At 34.9% G+C, this 14,051-nt stretch overlaps 1 protein-coding gene across 2 annotated transcripts in view; it reads right to left on the reverse strand.

Annotated features, from left to right (window-relative positions):
* The window catches only part of LOC108903306, an 18,291-nt gene continuing 4,240 nt past the window's right edge, over positions 1-14,051 (reverse strand). For both annotated transcript variants that reach the window (XM_018705444.1, XM_018705436.2), the window contains exons 7-12: positions 9,183-10,499; positions 3,859-5,979; positions 3,640-3,798; positions 3,451-3,582; positions 3,288-3,392; positions 1-729 (exon numbers count right to left, since the gene is read on the reverse strand). In XM_018705444.1, the coding sequence (XP_018560960.1) occupies positions 433-729; positions 3,288-3,392; positions 3,451-3,582; positions 3,640-3,798; positions 3,859-5,979; positions 9,183-10,499 (4,131 nt within the window). In that variant the 3' untranslated portion in view covers positions 1-432. The remainder of the gene's footprint in view (positions 730-3,287; positions 3,393-3,450; positions 3,583-3,639; positions 3,799-3,858; positions 5,980-9,182; positions 10,500-14,051) is intronic.

The raw sequence follows: 14,051 nt of genomic DNA on the forward strand, positions 1-14,051 counted from the left end.
AAAATATTGAAAAGTTGTCTCTTTATTAGTAGGATGCTCATACCAAGTTTCGTGTCTCTAGCATTCACCCACCACTCTAGAATCACCCCTTGAAGTTTGGCCACATACTTAAATAACGCCCTGTATAATACAATATCGTCAACGTCTTCCAATCTGTATTCAGTATTTTGAATTTAGTAACTTTCCACATAAGCTAAACAAACTTTTGCAAATAAATGTTTATCGATATTCTAAATATTTGTACTTACAAATTTTAATGTTTTAATAAAACTACACCAAATATATACAACACCTAGTGTTGCATATTCTTCGTAGAAAAGAACAATAAAAATTTGTTTTCAACAGTATAAAAGAGACAATATAACTTAGTAAAGATAAAAATATGCGCAATGTACATATTTACACGGAAAAAATAACTGTACAATAAATCCCTCATTTCCTGGTCCTCTTGGACTTGCGAATCGGTTTTTCATTAGGTTCGACAAATTTCACTTTACGTTTTTTCTTCCCATCGGTCTTGTTTTCTTCAAATGAATAACTCTCTGTTTCCTCCCCATCCAGTTCCGTAAAGTCACTACCATATTTCTTGAAATTAACGTTCCTCTGCCTAGTAGTTCTTGGAGAAATTTCAGGAGTTCCTTCTGATACGGCTTTTTTGGTCTTGTCTACCTGTGACTTTGCTGGTTGTTTTTTACTTCTTGTCTTGTCACGTCCAATTTCCACATTTTTCTGTAAGAAAATTATTTCGTCAATATTGTGGCGAAAGTCACCCTAGTGTTCTTTGTTTATACATTTATTTACTTATTTGTTTCATGATGTTTCTCAAATACGTTCCATTTCTTTCTTTCATATTCTTGGAAACATATCCTGTTTGAAATTTATGGAAATTTTGAGAAACAATGAAAAACATACAGGGTGTCCCAAAAAGATTCGAACCAACTTTTCAAGATTGAATCCTATCAAAAACAGTTATGGGATATCAAGAAACCAATACGATGGTAACCTTAGATTTTACCTTGATATTAAATTTCAAAGTCAAACCCAGGCCAACTTGAAAATATTAAATGAAATATCCAATATTTTACTACAACCAATAAAGCGCCTAATTTTAGGTCCAAATATGGGGTCAGAATTTTTTTTCAGTATGTCTTTGCAGGACAGTTGGGGTTAAGGAAAACATTTCCAGCAAAATTTCTACAATTTCAAATGATTTGATTTGTATATTTCATATTCAACAGCCCATTTATGGGATCTAAATGTGTCCTGAATAACTCGACTGGATCGAATTATGGAGAAAAGTATTTCAAACAAAATTCGCATGATTTAATAACAAATTAGCTGAATATACACAAGCAGTTTTATCGACCAATTTGGCCAATTTATCGTTGAATTGCGTAAATTATAAATACAAAACTGCTAGTATGAGTCATCAAGAAAAATTGAAAAATACCAATATTTTGGCGGTTAAATTGCTGCCAAATAATTTGGAGCGATTATTTTGTTACGTACACTAACACAGTGATTAAACGGCTGATAAATCTGTCTTGAATTATTGGGTGATATTTTGTAGAGCATTATCTACGTGTTAGTACATGTTGGAGGAAATATCTGCGCGATATGTAAAGTCAGTTAATTTCTGCCTTGAGTTCAGAACATACTACAATTTCAAATATGGCATCAAAAGAATTTATTAATGGACTGATCAATTTATATCGTAATCACCCGTGTTTCCTCAATAACCACGTTTTAACCCACTTTGTTCGCCTGTTATTTCTTCTGCGTCATTTTATAATCGCATAATCCATCATTCCAAGTAATAAAACGCCTTTAAAGTCGTTTTTTTTTTCATGTTTTAGTAGCAAACTATATTTACGAGTAACAAATAAATTGCTCTGATTTTTTGGACTTCCGAAAGATCAACGATGACAGAATAATCTTACCAAATTTAGAGATAAACAGTCAAATAAACTTTGTACAATAATTCGATTCAATAAAACTTCGCATTAGTGTCCTCTCCAAGATTTGTTTGAAAGATTTTTCTTAACGATTTATCTGACGATTATTTGGTACAATTTATCGCTCCAATAAGTCATTGCGTGTGTATTCAGCTATTGATTGAATTTTTTGTAATGTTTTAATCAGGAAATTTCAATTATACTGTTTCAAAAATCAGGTCTAACTCGAATTTTATGAGCTTAAAATTAAGTAAAAAATACACAGAATAAAAGCCTAAATTTTTGTACTTGCAGAGGTCGATTGTCATATTGTTTATAACAAAAGAAAAAAAATATATTGTTCATTTTTCAATTTTTCGCTTATATCTCCGAAAATAAGCCTCTAATCGACATGAGGTCTTCTTATCGATTTTCTTCCAAGGGAAATTTGTTACAAAGATAGGCTTTTGCAAAAGCTTGCAAAAATTTTTTTACATTGCAAAATTAGCAGTGAAAAAAAAAATGTGCAAAATTTTCAGAATTAAATAAAAAAACAAATTTGACTGAAATTTGATGAAACTGCAGGAAAAGATAACAGTTGGGGTGCTCAACAAATACCCACAATTTGGGGTCCGAATTAAATGTGCCAGGCTTGGAAGCACCAGCAGCAGAGATCTTTGTTAATTTTGTTTTGTTTAATATTCTCATATATTCCCATTTAGACGAGTTGTTGCATTGTTGGTTTATTTCTTTTGAATTATAATGGCTTTTCTTCGACTTCCCAATCGAGAAAAAATATCATTTACTAGTTTGACCTTCAAATTATTTTCCAAGGACACCCTAGAAAAAACCTTTGATCCCAGACTCCAACAAAAAATTTGGCAGTGTATCGGTAGCTGGCATAAAAAATGGCGTATTCCATTTGACCCTGGTCAGCTTTTCAAGGTCAAACAAAAAACCACCATCAAATTTGTCATTAAAATTCCTATAAATTTTTCTCCACAATTCATTTGCATCGAGTTACTTAGAGAAAAACGCGTTTAACTTCCAAATGACTTGCGAGGACACGTCACAAAAATTTTCTAATCCCATTTTTGGATAAAAAATTTGACGCTCTATCGACTGCTGTACAAAAAAATTGTGTTCCACTTAATATTTTCAAGTTGACCTTGATATGATTTTGAAACAGTCAAGGTCAATTTCAAGGTCACTAGATTATTGGTTTCTTGACATCTTACAACTTTTATTCGAACCTTTTTTTTATGCACAAATGCACACTATTATTCCAAAATTGTGCTAAATAAAGGAAATTTGGTGCAATATATATGAAATAATCATTTCTTAAATTATTACCTGTGCAATGTCTACTAATTCAATAACGGGATCTAACTTTTGATTTTTTCTCCTCGTCTCTTTCCTCTTACCAGCACTTTGCTGCAAATTTTCCTTATTTTCCTCCTGGAAACAAACAGTTACAATTATATTGTCAATTATCTATCGTTTCTCAAATTGTTACCTCTGGCAATTCATCATCGTCTTCAATTACAATTTGCTTCCTTCGTAGCCTTCTCACCGGTTCTGATACTTCCTCCGATTTAGACTTTTTGTTCGTGCTGGAATTCATTTCCAAGGTATCATCATTCTCTTCCTAAAAACATGAAAAAATTACATTATATAGTATCGTCGTAACTCTCTGAATCTTTACCTTTGTATCTTCTTCGGAACTCTCTATAACTACCTGTTTTCTACTTCCTTTCTTTGCGGGTTTCTTGTTTGTTTCAGTAACGGGTTTTACTTTTCGATTTCTTCCTTTAGGTTCTTTTTTGTTCTCCGTTTCAAGCTCCACGTTCTGCTTCTCATCTTCCTAAAAATATGGAAAACAAATTATATTGAAAACTATTACATATTAAAATCTCATCCTTACAGATTCATGTCCAAATTTCCTTGGCAGTCTTCTCCTACTACCAGAAAGTATGGTCTCATCGACAGAAAAACTTCTGCGCTTTCCTCTAAGTCTAGGTAATAGAGTTGCTTCGGCGGTAGTAGCATTTTCATCTTCATCTTTCTTAGACGCCTTTCCCCCTCCACTGCTAGAAACCACTTTCCCTTCCACTGAAACATTTCTTGATCTACCTTTTCGTTTAGGTAACGGAGTCGTTTCTGTGTCGGTAGTTTTATCTTCATCTTTCTTGGAAACTTCTCTTTCATCAACCGGAACACCTCTTAGTCTGCCTTTTCGTTGAGGCAATGGAACCGCTTCAGTGACGGAGCTTTCACCATTTTTCTTCGGCGGCTTTCTTCTACTGCTAGTCTTCTGCACTGTCGGTTCGAGTGCCTTATCGCGTGAAACTGTTCTTGTCCTACCCCTGCGTTTTGTTGCGGTAGTCACTTCGGTGTCGGCGGCTTCAGCTTCGTCAGTCTCATCTTGTGTAGTGCTATGAATCTCTGGAACTTGCTGTGTTATGTCCTCCCTCTGAGACACTTTTCTAACTCTACCGCGCTTCGTTGTTGCCGGTGGTTTAAATTTAGGGGCAGCAGTAGTACTGTCAACGATGTCTGCCTTCAGAGATGCAGCCACTGTAGTTTTCTGTCTGCTTCTCAAACTTCTAGGTGATTCTACTGCCGGGTTTTCCACTGATTCGGTTTGGAGGGCTTTTGCTCTTCCCCTAGGTTTCTTTTCGACTTGATTTTCTGTTTTTCCCGCAACTACCGCTCTTCTTCTTCTCGCTTGTGGCGTTGCCTTAGGAGAGTCAGTTTCTTCGTTTAATTGTTCGGTGTTAGATTTTCCGACTTTGTCAACCTTTTCCTGTGTAAACACCGCCTGGTCTTCCAGCCATTTTTCTAGCCGAGGACTTGAAAACGGTGTACTGCCCAAACTCTTTCTCTGATCCCGTGCGAATAGCATGGCCTTTCTGGTGATGGGAGATAAACTTTGTCCCCTGTAAGTTCTTATAGGTTTCTTGACAAATAGCTTGTCAAACAGATCCTCGTTATTTTCTATATCGCTTCCGCTAGCGTGTGATTCAGTTTCTTTGAAAATGTCTGTGACGCCTTCTACATCGCTTAGATCGTTCCTTGGACTGTTCTGTTGCTTGGGAGACATAACTTTTCGAAGATTTGGCACCTTTGTCAAGTCGTTCAGGGGAGAATTTTGCTTTCTAGGGGTGGACATCAATCGTTTAACACCCGCCACATTTGTGAGATCATTTCTAGGTTCTTTTTGTTTCTTTGGCGTGGATAGTAGTTTTTTCAGACCAGCTACGTCGCTTAGATCGTTTCTTGGACTGTTTTGCTGTTTGGGAGATATTATTTTTCTCAAATTAGGCACATTTCGTAAATCGTTTTCAGGTGACTTGACCTTTTTCGGAGTATTCAGTAGCTTTTTGATACCGGCAACATCTGATAAATCATTTCTGGGACTATTTTGTTGAACGGGGTAAACAAATTTCCTCAAATTTGGTATTTGAGTCAAATCGTTCTTAGGGGACCTCACAATATTTGGTGTAGAGAATAACTTTTTAACTCCAGCAACATTTGAGAGATCATTCTTAGGGGAAGGTGCAGGTTTTGGTGTCTGAATAAGGCGTCTGACACCACGGACCTCCGTTAAATCATTTTTGGGGGATTTTGCTTCTTTGGGAATACTTAACTCCTTTTTGCCAACGTCCTTCATGGGAGTTTTCTCTACTTTATTTTGTGGATCTTCTTTCTGAGCTTTCAAGGACAATCGTCTTGACCTTCTTGAGCCTACACCAGAATCTATGAAACTGTCGCTTCCTTCATTATCATCGGATGATCTCGATTTGCTCTTCTCTTCGCTCTCATTAAATTGATTGTCAAGCCTCATGGAGTGCAAAGAACGTCTGTTTGGTGCTGATCTCCGTTTTCTCGGTTCTGTCAGGCTTTTTGCTTGTGGGTCCGTAATGAGTGGTTTATCGGTGAGATTTCTAAAATCATGTGGTGTATTTGGTACGATGTATTGGTCAGTGGTGTCGGTAGCAAAAATTTCGTCTGTTGCAAATGAATCAAATGATGCATCGAGATCCTGAAATGGAAAAATTTATTCCGTGACAGAAAGTTTAATTAGGGATTTATGGTTCTTCTTCTGTGAGTAACATTTTTCCTTAATTGAGAAACTTGTTTACATTTCGTTGAGGATCAAGAACTTTTTCAATTTTTTTAAAGTGAATATCTTTGAATTGATTATTTATGAACTACGAGGCTTATACAAGAGTGATTCTTTAGATTATTTTAAGAAAAAAACTTTCTGTGAACTTTGTATCCTAAAGTTAGTTTAGTTCTCAAGATTCTAACGTTTTTGAATTTTTTGGATATCATTCATGCAAATATTTGGAAAGACTAACATTTTTACAGACGTCTCAAACTTTGCAAAACAACGAATGGAGTGAATATACTACAATATTTTTTTACTTTTTAAAAACATATACAGGGTGTATCTAAATAACATTGAAAAATGTAAGGGGCGATTCTCTGATGAAACTTAATAGGGGTCTTTGGCATAAAATTTTTTGAAAAAGTTTTCCCCTGGAAGGTTACGCCCCACCAAAAATAAAAAAAAGAATTGTTTTTCTTTTTTATCTTCCATGTATATCAAGCTAAAAAAACATTTTTAACGGGTTGAAATAATCAACCTTTATGACATTGTTTTATAATTTTTTTTAAAATGCATTGCAATACATTTATTTATTTTTTCTCATAAGTCCTTAACTTTTCGAAAAAACTTGAAGAGATCAAATAGTAAATAAATGGGTCTTTTTAGACATATTTTTAAAAGGAAAAAATTATATCGAAAAAAGTTATAAGAAAAAACGTCATCGAGGTTGATTATTTCAACCCCTTACAAAAATACTTGGGTTGAAAAAATTTCAAAAAGTGCAGTTTTTTTGAGATAATATTCACCAAGTTTGGTTTCTTTATAGCCCGGTCAAAATAGACATTCAAGGTCACAATAATTCGCATAAAGCTGAAAATTGGTGCGAATGTTGGGAACACAATTATAAATGAAATGTGAAAAGTCCCCATCGAAACGGTACGTTTTATCATAAAAATAGGTCAGACAAAAATTGTAGATCATGCAATTATCTATAAACATTATTTGTTCTTACACTTTTTTCCTAAGGATCACCTTTTCTGAGATATAGCGATTCAAAAAGTTGAAAAAGTTGTGTTCTCCATAATATGCACATGTTTCCAAGCCACCTGTGGGAGGATTCTTACGATATCAGCGAGGTGACATCTGATGCATCGCTTTTAGAATAATTTACTTGTATCCGGCAGGAAGAAGAAGGAAGTGAAGAAGAAGACATTACACTTGAAGTTCCATTAGATAATTATCAATCAGACAAATAGTTTTCCCCAATTACTCATAATTCATACCGCTTTCATCATTTCCAATAATACCATTTTTTATTTAATTATAGAGGACCACAATAGATCATGGCATAGGTCTACTGGGAAAACCACGTTAAAAAAAATGCACCAAGTATACTATCTCATAGGTGGCGTGGAAATGTGTGCATATTATGGAGAACACAACTGTTTCAACTTATTGAATCAATGTATCTTAGAAATGGCGATTCTTTGGGAAAAAAGTGTATGAACAATTTTTATATATAATTGCATGATCTACAATTTTTGTCTGAACTATTTTTATGATAAAAATTACCGTTTGGCTCAAAAATGCAAAAAATCCATATTTGCAAAATTTGACCTTGAATAATTCTTTTTTCAGATGTGGGATCGATGGGGACTTTTCACATTTCATTTATAATGGAATTGCTAGGGCTGGATTTTTCCTTAGTGCCGCCCTGGACACCGTAAAAAATGCCGCCCCATTACCCTTATTCTACACGAAATGGATGAGGGTTCAGAATACTTTTTGACTTTCCGCTATAAAAACCACAAAACCACAAATCTCGACGTTTTGAGATTATAGGAAGCTAAAGCTAAAAAAACTAAGCCGAATGCTGTAAATCCCATCAAAATCAGTTGACCCGTTTGTGAATATTGTTGACAAAAAGTTTGGGAAATTTTTTTTTTTTCTTCTGCAACTACATTCGAATTCCTAGTGAAATCGAGATTTGGTACTAATTTAAATAACTAGATGGATTTTACAGGGTCTAACGACACTTACAGTGTACGATAATTCAATAAACAAAGAAATCTAAATAAAAAATTTAGATAAATTTGGAACGAATACACTGAAGATTAATTTTTCGAAACAGAATGTCTAAATCTGGTTCGGGCTGAGGCAGTACAGTATTGGAGGTCATGAAGGCTTGCAAAAGTAAAAAATAAAATTGCTAGGGTCATATTTAAAAAAATGAAGTTGAAGTCCTGGAGAGATGAAATGTTACATATAAAAATTGATTATGCCATTCGATAGAGGGCAAAAAGTTGTCATGAGAAAGTGTTCTTCTTTTTTCAATATCTCCTCAAACAAGGTTGAAATTAAACAAAAACGGATTTCCAAGATTTCATTTTTTTTCAATATTTCGAAAACTAATCGTGTTAGCTTTGATTTTTTAGAGGCATAATGTTGGTTCCCTGATTATGCAACTTTGCCGACATACAAGTTACTTTGTATCTCTTACCATTTCCGAGATCCCTGTAGTGAGAAGCAAATTTGTAACAGCCTGTATATAATTTTTATGATATATTTTTATTTTTAGATAAATATATAAATTTATTGTATTTATTTTTATTTGCAAATGCACACTTTTTGAAGCATTTTTGACAGTGCAAAAAAATTTTTTATTTGAAGCCCCGAATTTTGCCGTCCACGGGAATTTGCCGCCCTGGGCATAGCCCCTAGTGTAAATCCAGCACTGGGTGTTCCCAACATTTGTACTAATTTTCAGCTTTATGCGAATTATTGTAAGCTTACCCCTATTTTTTGAGCTACTTTGACAGGGTTATTAGCTTAATATACATGGAAGATAAAAAAGAAAAACAATTTTTTTTTTAATTTTTGGTGGAGCGTAATTTTTCAGGGGTTTTCTCAAAAAATTTTATATCAAAGACCCCTATCCTTTCATCTTAAATTTTTTCGGTATTATTTAGATACACTCTGTATATAAGTATATATTTTTTTATCCTAAAATAAATTTACACAGTACACCACCAAATCTTTTGTTTTATTTTTATTTGCAAATGTAGTCATTAAAGCTTGAAAAATTTAAAATTCACAATTCAAAAAAAAATTAAATAATTTTAACTCGTACTTACCTCATCCATTGTTAAATTCAAAGAGTCGTCGATTAACATTTTCCTTTTCTTAGCTGATCTATCGATGCCCTCAGTCGATTCCCTGGGCCTCTTGCTAGTCTTGTTCCCTTCAGCTTTGTTCAATTCCTCCATGAAATGACTACTTGGCCTCCGCCTGCTTCTCGACATTATCACAGAATTTTTAATGTTCTCGAACAAGCCTGGGGTATTCAAAGGAGTCTTAAAACCACTTTCGGTTCTGCTACCGATCTCCTGTGGTGTGACCGGTGTAATTTCCTCAACGATTGGTTTATAAGGTAGTGATTTCGACCTGCGACTTTTTATCACCGATTTAGGAGTGGATAATTCAACACAATCTTCAATACTAGAATTTAAAGTCTTTGACAGCTTCTTATGGGTGTTTCCGCAAGGCTTTACCAATGGAGTATCGAGAATTATGATAGATGTATTGTTCTCTGGAGTACTTTTTATAGAGTCATCATCGACCATCACCACTGAACCACTATAGGATTTACTAAATGAAGTGCTATTTCTCAACGAACGTTTAGAGTTTGTGGAATTGCTTAAATATTCCACATCGCTTATATCTTCTTCAGACTGAGATTCGTCAATCGAAAGACTTTTTTTAGATTTCGGTGTGTCTTTTCCAGACTGATCGTCTGTCAATAAATCCGAATCATTTTTGCTCAAAGGTGATTTGTTAAAAATGCTTATGAAACTCTCACTTAATGAAGAACGCCGTGGTGTTGGAGCTTTAATGGGTGATATGTCGCAAGACTTGCAATAATTTCCAGCGCTTCTTCTTGACGAAGCTCTCCTCGAAACGTTGATTCCGTTGCTTAATGTAGACTGGTTCAATGCATCTTCGTCTTCTTTATCTTCTGCATTTGATTTTAAATAATGTGCATCGTTTGGTTCGCCTCGAGATGCTGATCTAGAAAGACAATCGGATAGTTTTTTGCTCTCATCCACATAACTTCTTAAAGGTGGTCTGCTTTGTGGGATAAAAATGGGTTTTATGTCTGTTTTTTCCAGCGGTTCTCTCGCAAATGATTCTTTTTCTTCTTTGGTTTGGTCATTTTTACGTGAGGACCTTCTAGATTTATTTGAATTATTATCGTTATTTAAGGAAGTGGAACTCCCAAAAGATTGATCTTGCAAGTCAGGTAAGGAGTCATTGCTAGATGAGTCAGTTTCTTTCGTTCCTTCATTTAAAGCACTTTTTCTGAAGGTTCGTCTCATTGACGGTGTTCTAACAACTTTTATATCTTCTAACTTTGAATGTTGTAAAGCTTGTTTATTTTCTAATTCGTGTTGCTAGAAAACAATGAATTCTAAATGATAAAATTCACTAATGTACAATAATTTTACAGTTACACTGTACTAAAAACAAACTTTTCTAAGGCCTTTGGCAGAGTTCATCATACAACCTTAATAGAAACATGTAAAGCTCTTGTAAAAATTGGAAATTATTTACAGAAATTTTCCTGGTGCGAGGACGCCCCATATGCAGGATGGCCGTGTTAAATGCTAATTATTAAAGAAGGATGTCATCCACTAAGTCGCTATTACTGAGTCAGCCAGAACCCCTTTCGGAATGCGCGAGCAGTCGAGGTCAGCCAATGGAGCGCGGTCCACGGGGTCAGCCAGTGAGTCACGAGAGTCCTAACATAGCAAATAAACAAGAGACAACTCTGTCGTTTGCGGGAATAAACCGAATGTTGAAATTGTGTTTTAATCGGGGGTGAAAATCCCCGTGTTTCTAACATTTATTTAGTGACTTTTGGTAAAGTTTTTAAATTGATTAAGTTAAATAGGGATCTAGAATTCAGAAAGTATCATGCGAGATGTTGAGTTCTCAAGTATGGGAAATATTTGATTGAATTTAAATCAACTACTGATTTGTATCCAATGAATCGGAAGAATGTGAATACATACCGTTAGTTCTCGGTGGTTATCAAATAGCATTCACTTGAATAAGCGAATTACTCATAAACAAAATGAATTTCAAATATTGTATATATCTACACACATATTGTTTATGATTTTAAAAATATTTATTGGAAACAAAAGAACACATTTAGTATTGTAAAGACAGATCTAAAGACATGTTCTTATACCGGTCTGGTCAGGTAATTCTTTCGCATAGACTAAGTAAATTACACGCACCTCTCCTATCAACTTTGGGTGGAAAAGGTCGGACATGACATATATCATCATCAGGCTGCGACTCGGACTCTCGTAATTGGTTGGCTTTGGGAGAGCACGTGCCCCGTTGCAATATTTGTGAACCGACCGAATACCTAAAGCGCTTTGCTATTTGTTTATTTTTATTATTATTCCATTCAAACCTTTGGTAAGAAGTAGACGCAATATTACAAAATAAAAATTAATTATGTGTACAGTGTTGAACAAAAAATTAATGTTATTAAATGGTATTGTCGTGCAGAAAGTGCGGAGGAAGTCGTTGGTCCATTTATATTTTCATACCCCGACGAACCAGTCCCCACTGCTAGAACTGTTTTGAATATTTTTCATAAGTTTGAGGAGTATGGATGTGTTAATCGGTGTACGAAATATAGCAATCAGGAATCTAGTCAAATTCCTGAAGCAAGGAGAGAAAAAGAGGTGCTTTTGTACAGTTCGTCGCATTTTAAAAAATAATGGTTACAAAGCCTATAAAATGCAAACTTTTCAAGAAGTTATTCCTGGTGATCAAATAAGGCATATGGAGTTTTGTGAATCCATTAGGGAAAAAATAGATGAAAATAACGAATTCGCTAGGCAGATTTTATTTACAGACGAATCATCTTTTTCCTTAATTGGCCATCATAATCCTCCAGTTCAAGATTATTTGGAACAAACTTTTCCTGAAAGGCTTATTTCCACAAGAGGTATCATACCTTGGCCTCCTCGATCTCCAGATCTGACACCCTGCGACTTCTTTTTATGAGGTCATTTAACGCAACTTCTCTACAAACATCGACACGAAAGAGCCACAAATTTGGACGAATTACGGCTCAAGATCAGTTACTCCTGAAATTTTGTCAAATGTTTGTCAAGAATTATACGACAGATTAGGGTATTATGAAGCTCAAGCAGGTGGTTTGTTTGAACACCTTATTAATTAATAATAAGCTTTATTTAATAAACATTTGAAAATAATTCATTATTTTGCTTAAGAATTACCACTCATTTTAATTTAGAATACCGTTGTAGTTTTTATGAAAGGTTAAAAATAATTTGTAATAAAGTTGGAATGCTTTAGTATAGTCTCAAAACCTCTTACAATTCTTGTAAAAAAATATCATACAAATGGTGTAATTACTGTACGTATGTCAACACTGCTGTCAATTCCAGGCTGTGGCTTATACTCTTTATGCCATCGCAATGAATCAAAAACGTAATTATTGTCCAGTATTATATCTTCCATATGTACGTATCTTCGACGTACATTGTTCCCAAATTCCTAATGCAAGACAGAGGCAATAAACCAATAGTCAAGAAGAGCTTAGAACCGCACTTCTTATGGCGTTTTTTTATTTCCTTATATCGATGGCATAAAGTTATACAAATGATATGAGGGCGGAGTCAGAATTATTAGGGGAGACTGGTGAAATATTTATATAATTTACTAACTTTGTATTGGAAATAAAAATATGGCCAGACCGGTATATTAAAAGCTGCGGGTTACTCTCTCTCCCACACTGGACTCAAAAAAGAAGCATTTTGCAATTAAAGGCTTTTTCTGCGAGCCATGCCAATTTACGACGTAGATACTTTCGAAGACGCTTTTCCGCATTTTCCTAGGTAAAGATTCGTTTTCTGCGGATCCTCTACCAAAAATGGCAAATTTTGCTAAGATGAAACTCGACGAGAACTCCCATCTTCAAAAATTCGAAAACTGACCGAATGTCAGGCAATCGTCAGATAGAATTTTGCATTTGAAGGCATTTTTCAGGTCGTTTGGATTGCGGTGGGTCGTTATTTTACTATTAGACACCAGCTATGGTTTTTCAGAGCGATAAAATTTGATTTGAACATATTAAATTTTGCGTTTACACCTGCAGAGACTTTCTATTTTGGAAAACATCAAACTTTTACATGCAGGATGTTTAAAATATATATTTACCGGCCTGCGGAAAGTACACTGCGCTGCGTGTGGCTCGTGTGCGGCAGGCACGAGTGAAAGGTCAAGTCGGCAAATGCCGACTTCCACCTTTCTAGTAAATAACGAGCGTTCAAATAAAAACGTGGTCGAAGTTGGCTCTGACACATTGGACATAGGGAATAGCTTATAGCAAATGAACTTAGACGTCATCTGTCAAAGCGCTATATCGTCGCTATCAATTTGAATATTTTCGTTTTAAAAAGCGTTTAAAATGGTGTTTTCTCATGAACAAAAAGTGTTTATCATAGAGTCCTACTTTAGAAATGGACGCAAGACTGATGGAATATGGAAGTATTCTATTGAGGAATGTTTCATAGAATTTCAAAATCAATTTCCCGGCGTTATTGAGTACAAAATTTTTCAAAGTGCAGTTCAGCGTTGTGTTAATGTTTTTCGTGAAACGGGCAGTGTAACAAGAAAAGAAGGAAGCGGCCGACCTAAAAAGCGGACTGAAGAATTAAAAGAAAATGTCCAACAAATAATGGAAAATGCGCCAAGAACTTCTGTACGTGTTTTATCACAAATGGTGGGAGTATCAGTCGGTACCTGCCACACAGTGTTAAAAAAAGATTTGCGTTTGTTCTCCTATCGTTTAACTTGTCAGCAAGAACTTCATGAAGTTGATTTTCCGCGACGGGCTGTATTTTGTGAATGGTTTTTAAACAACTACGGTGAACTTCATAATATCACCTTTTTTT

The sequence above is a fragment of the Anoplophora glabripennis genome, unplaced genomic scaffold, assembly GCF_000390285.2.
Source record: "Anoplophora glabripennis isolate ALB-LARVAE unplaced genomic scaffold, Agla_2.0 scaffold12, whole genome shotgun sequence".
Classification (NCBI taxonomy): domain Eukaryota; kingdom Metazoa; phylum Arthropoda; class Insecta; order Coleoptera; family Cerambycidae; genus Anoplophora; species Anoplophora glabripennis.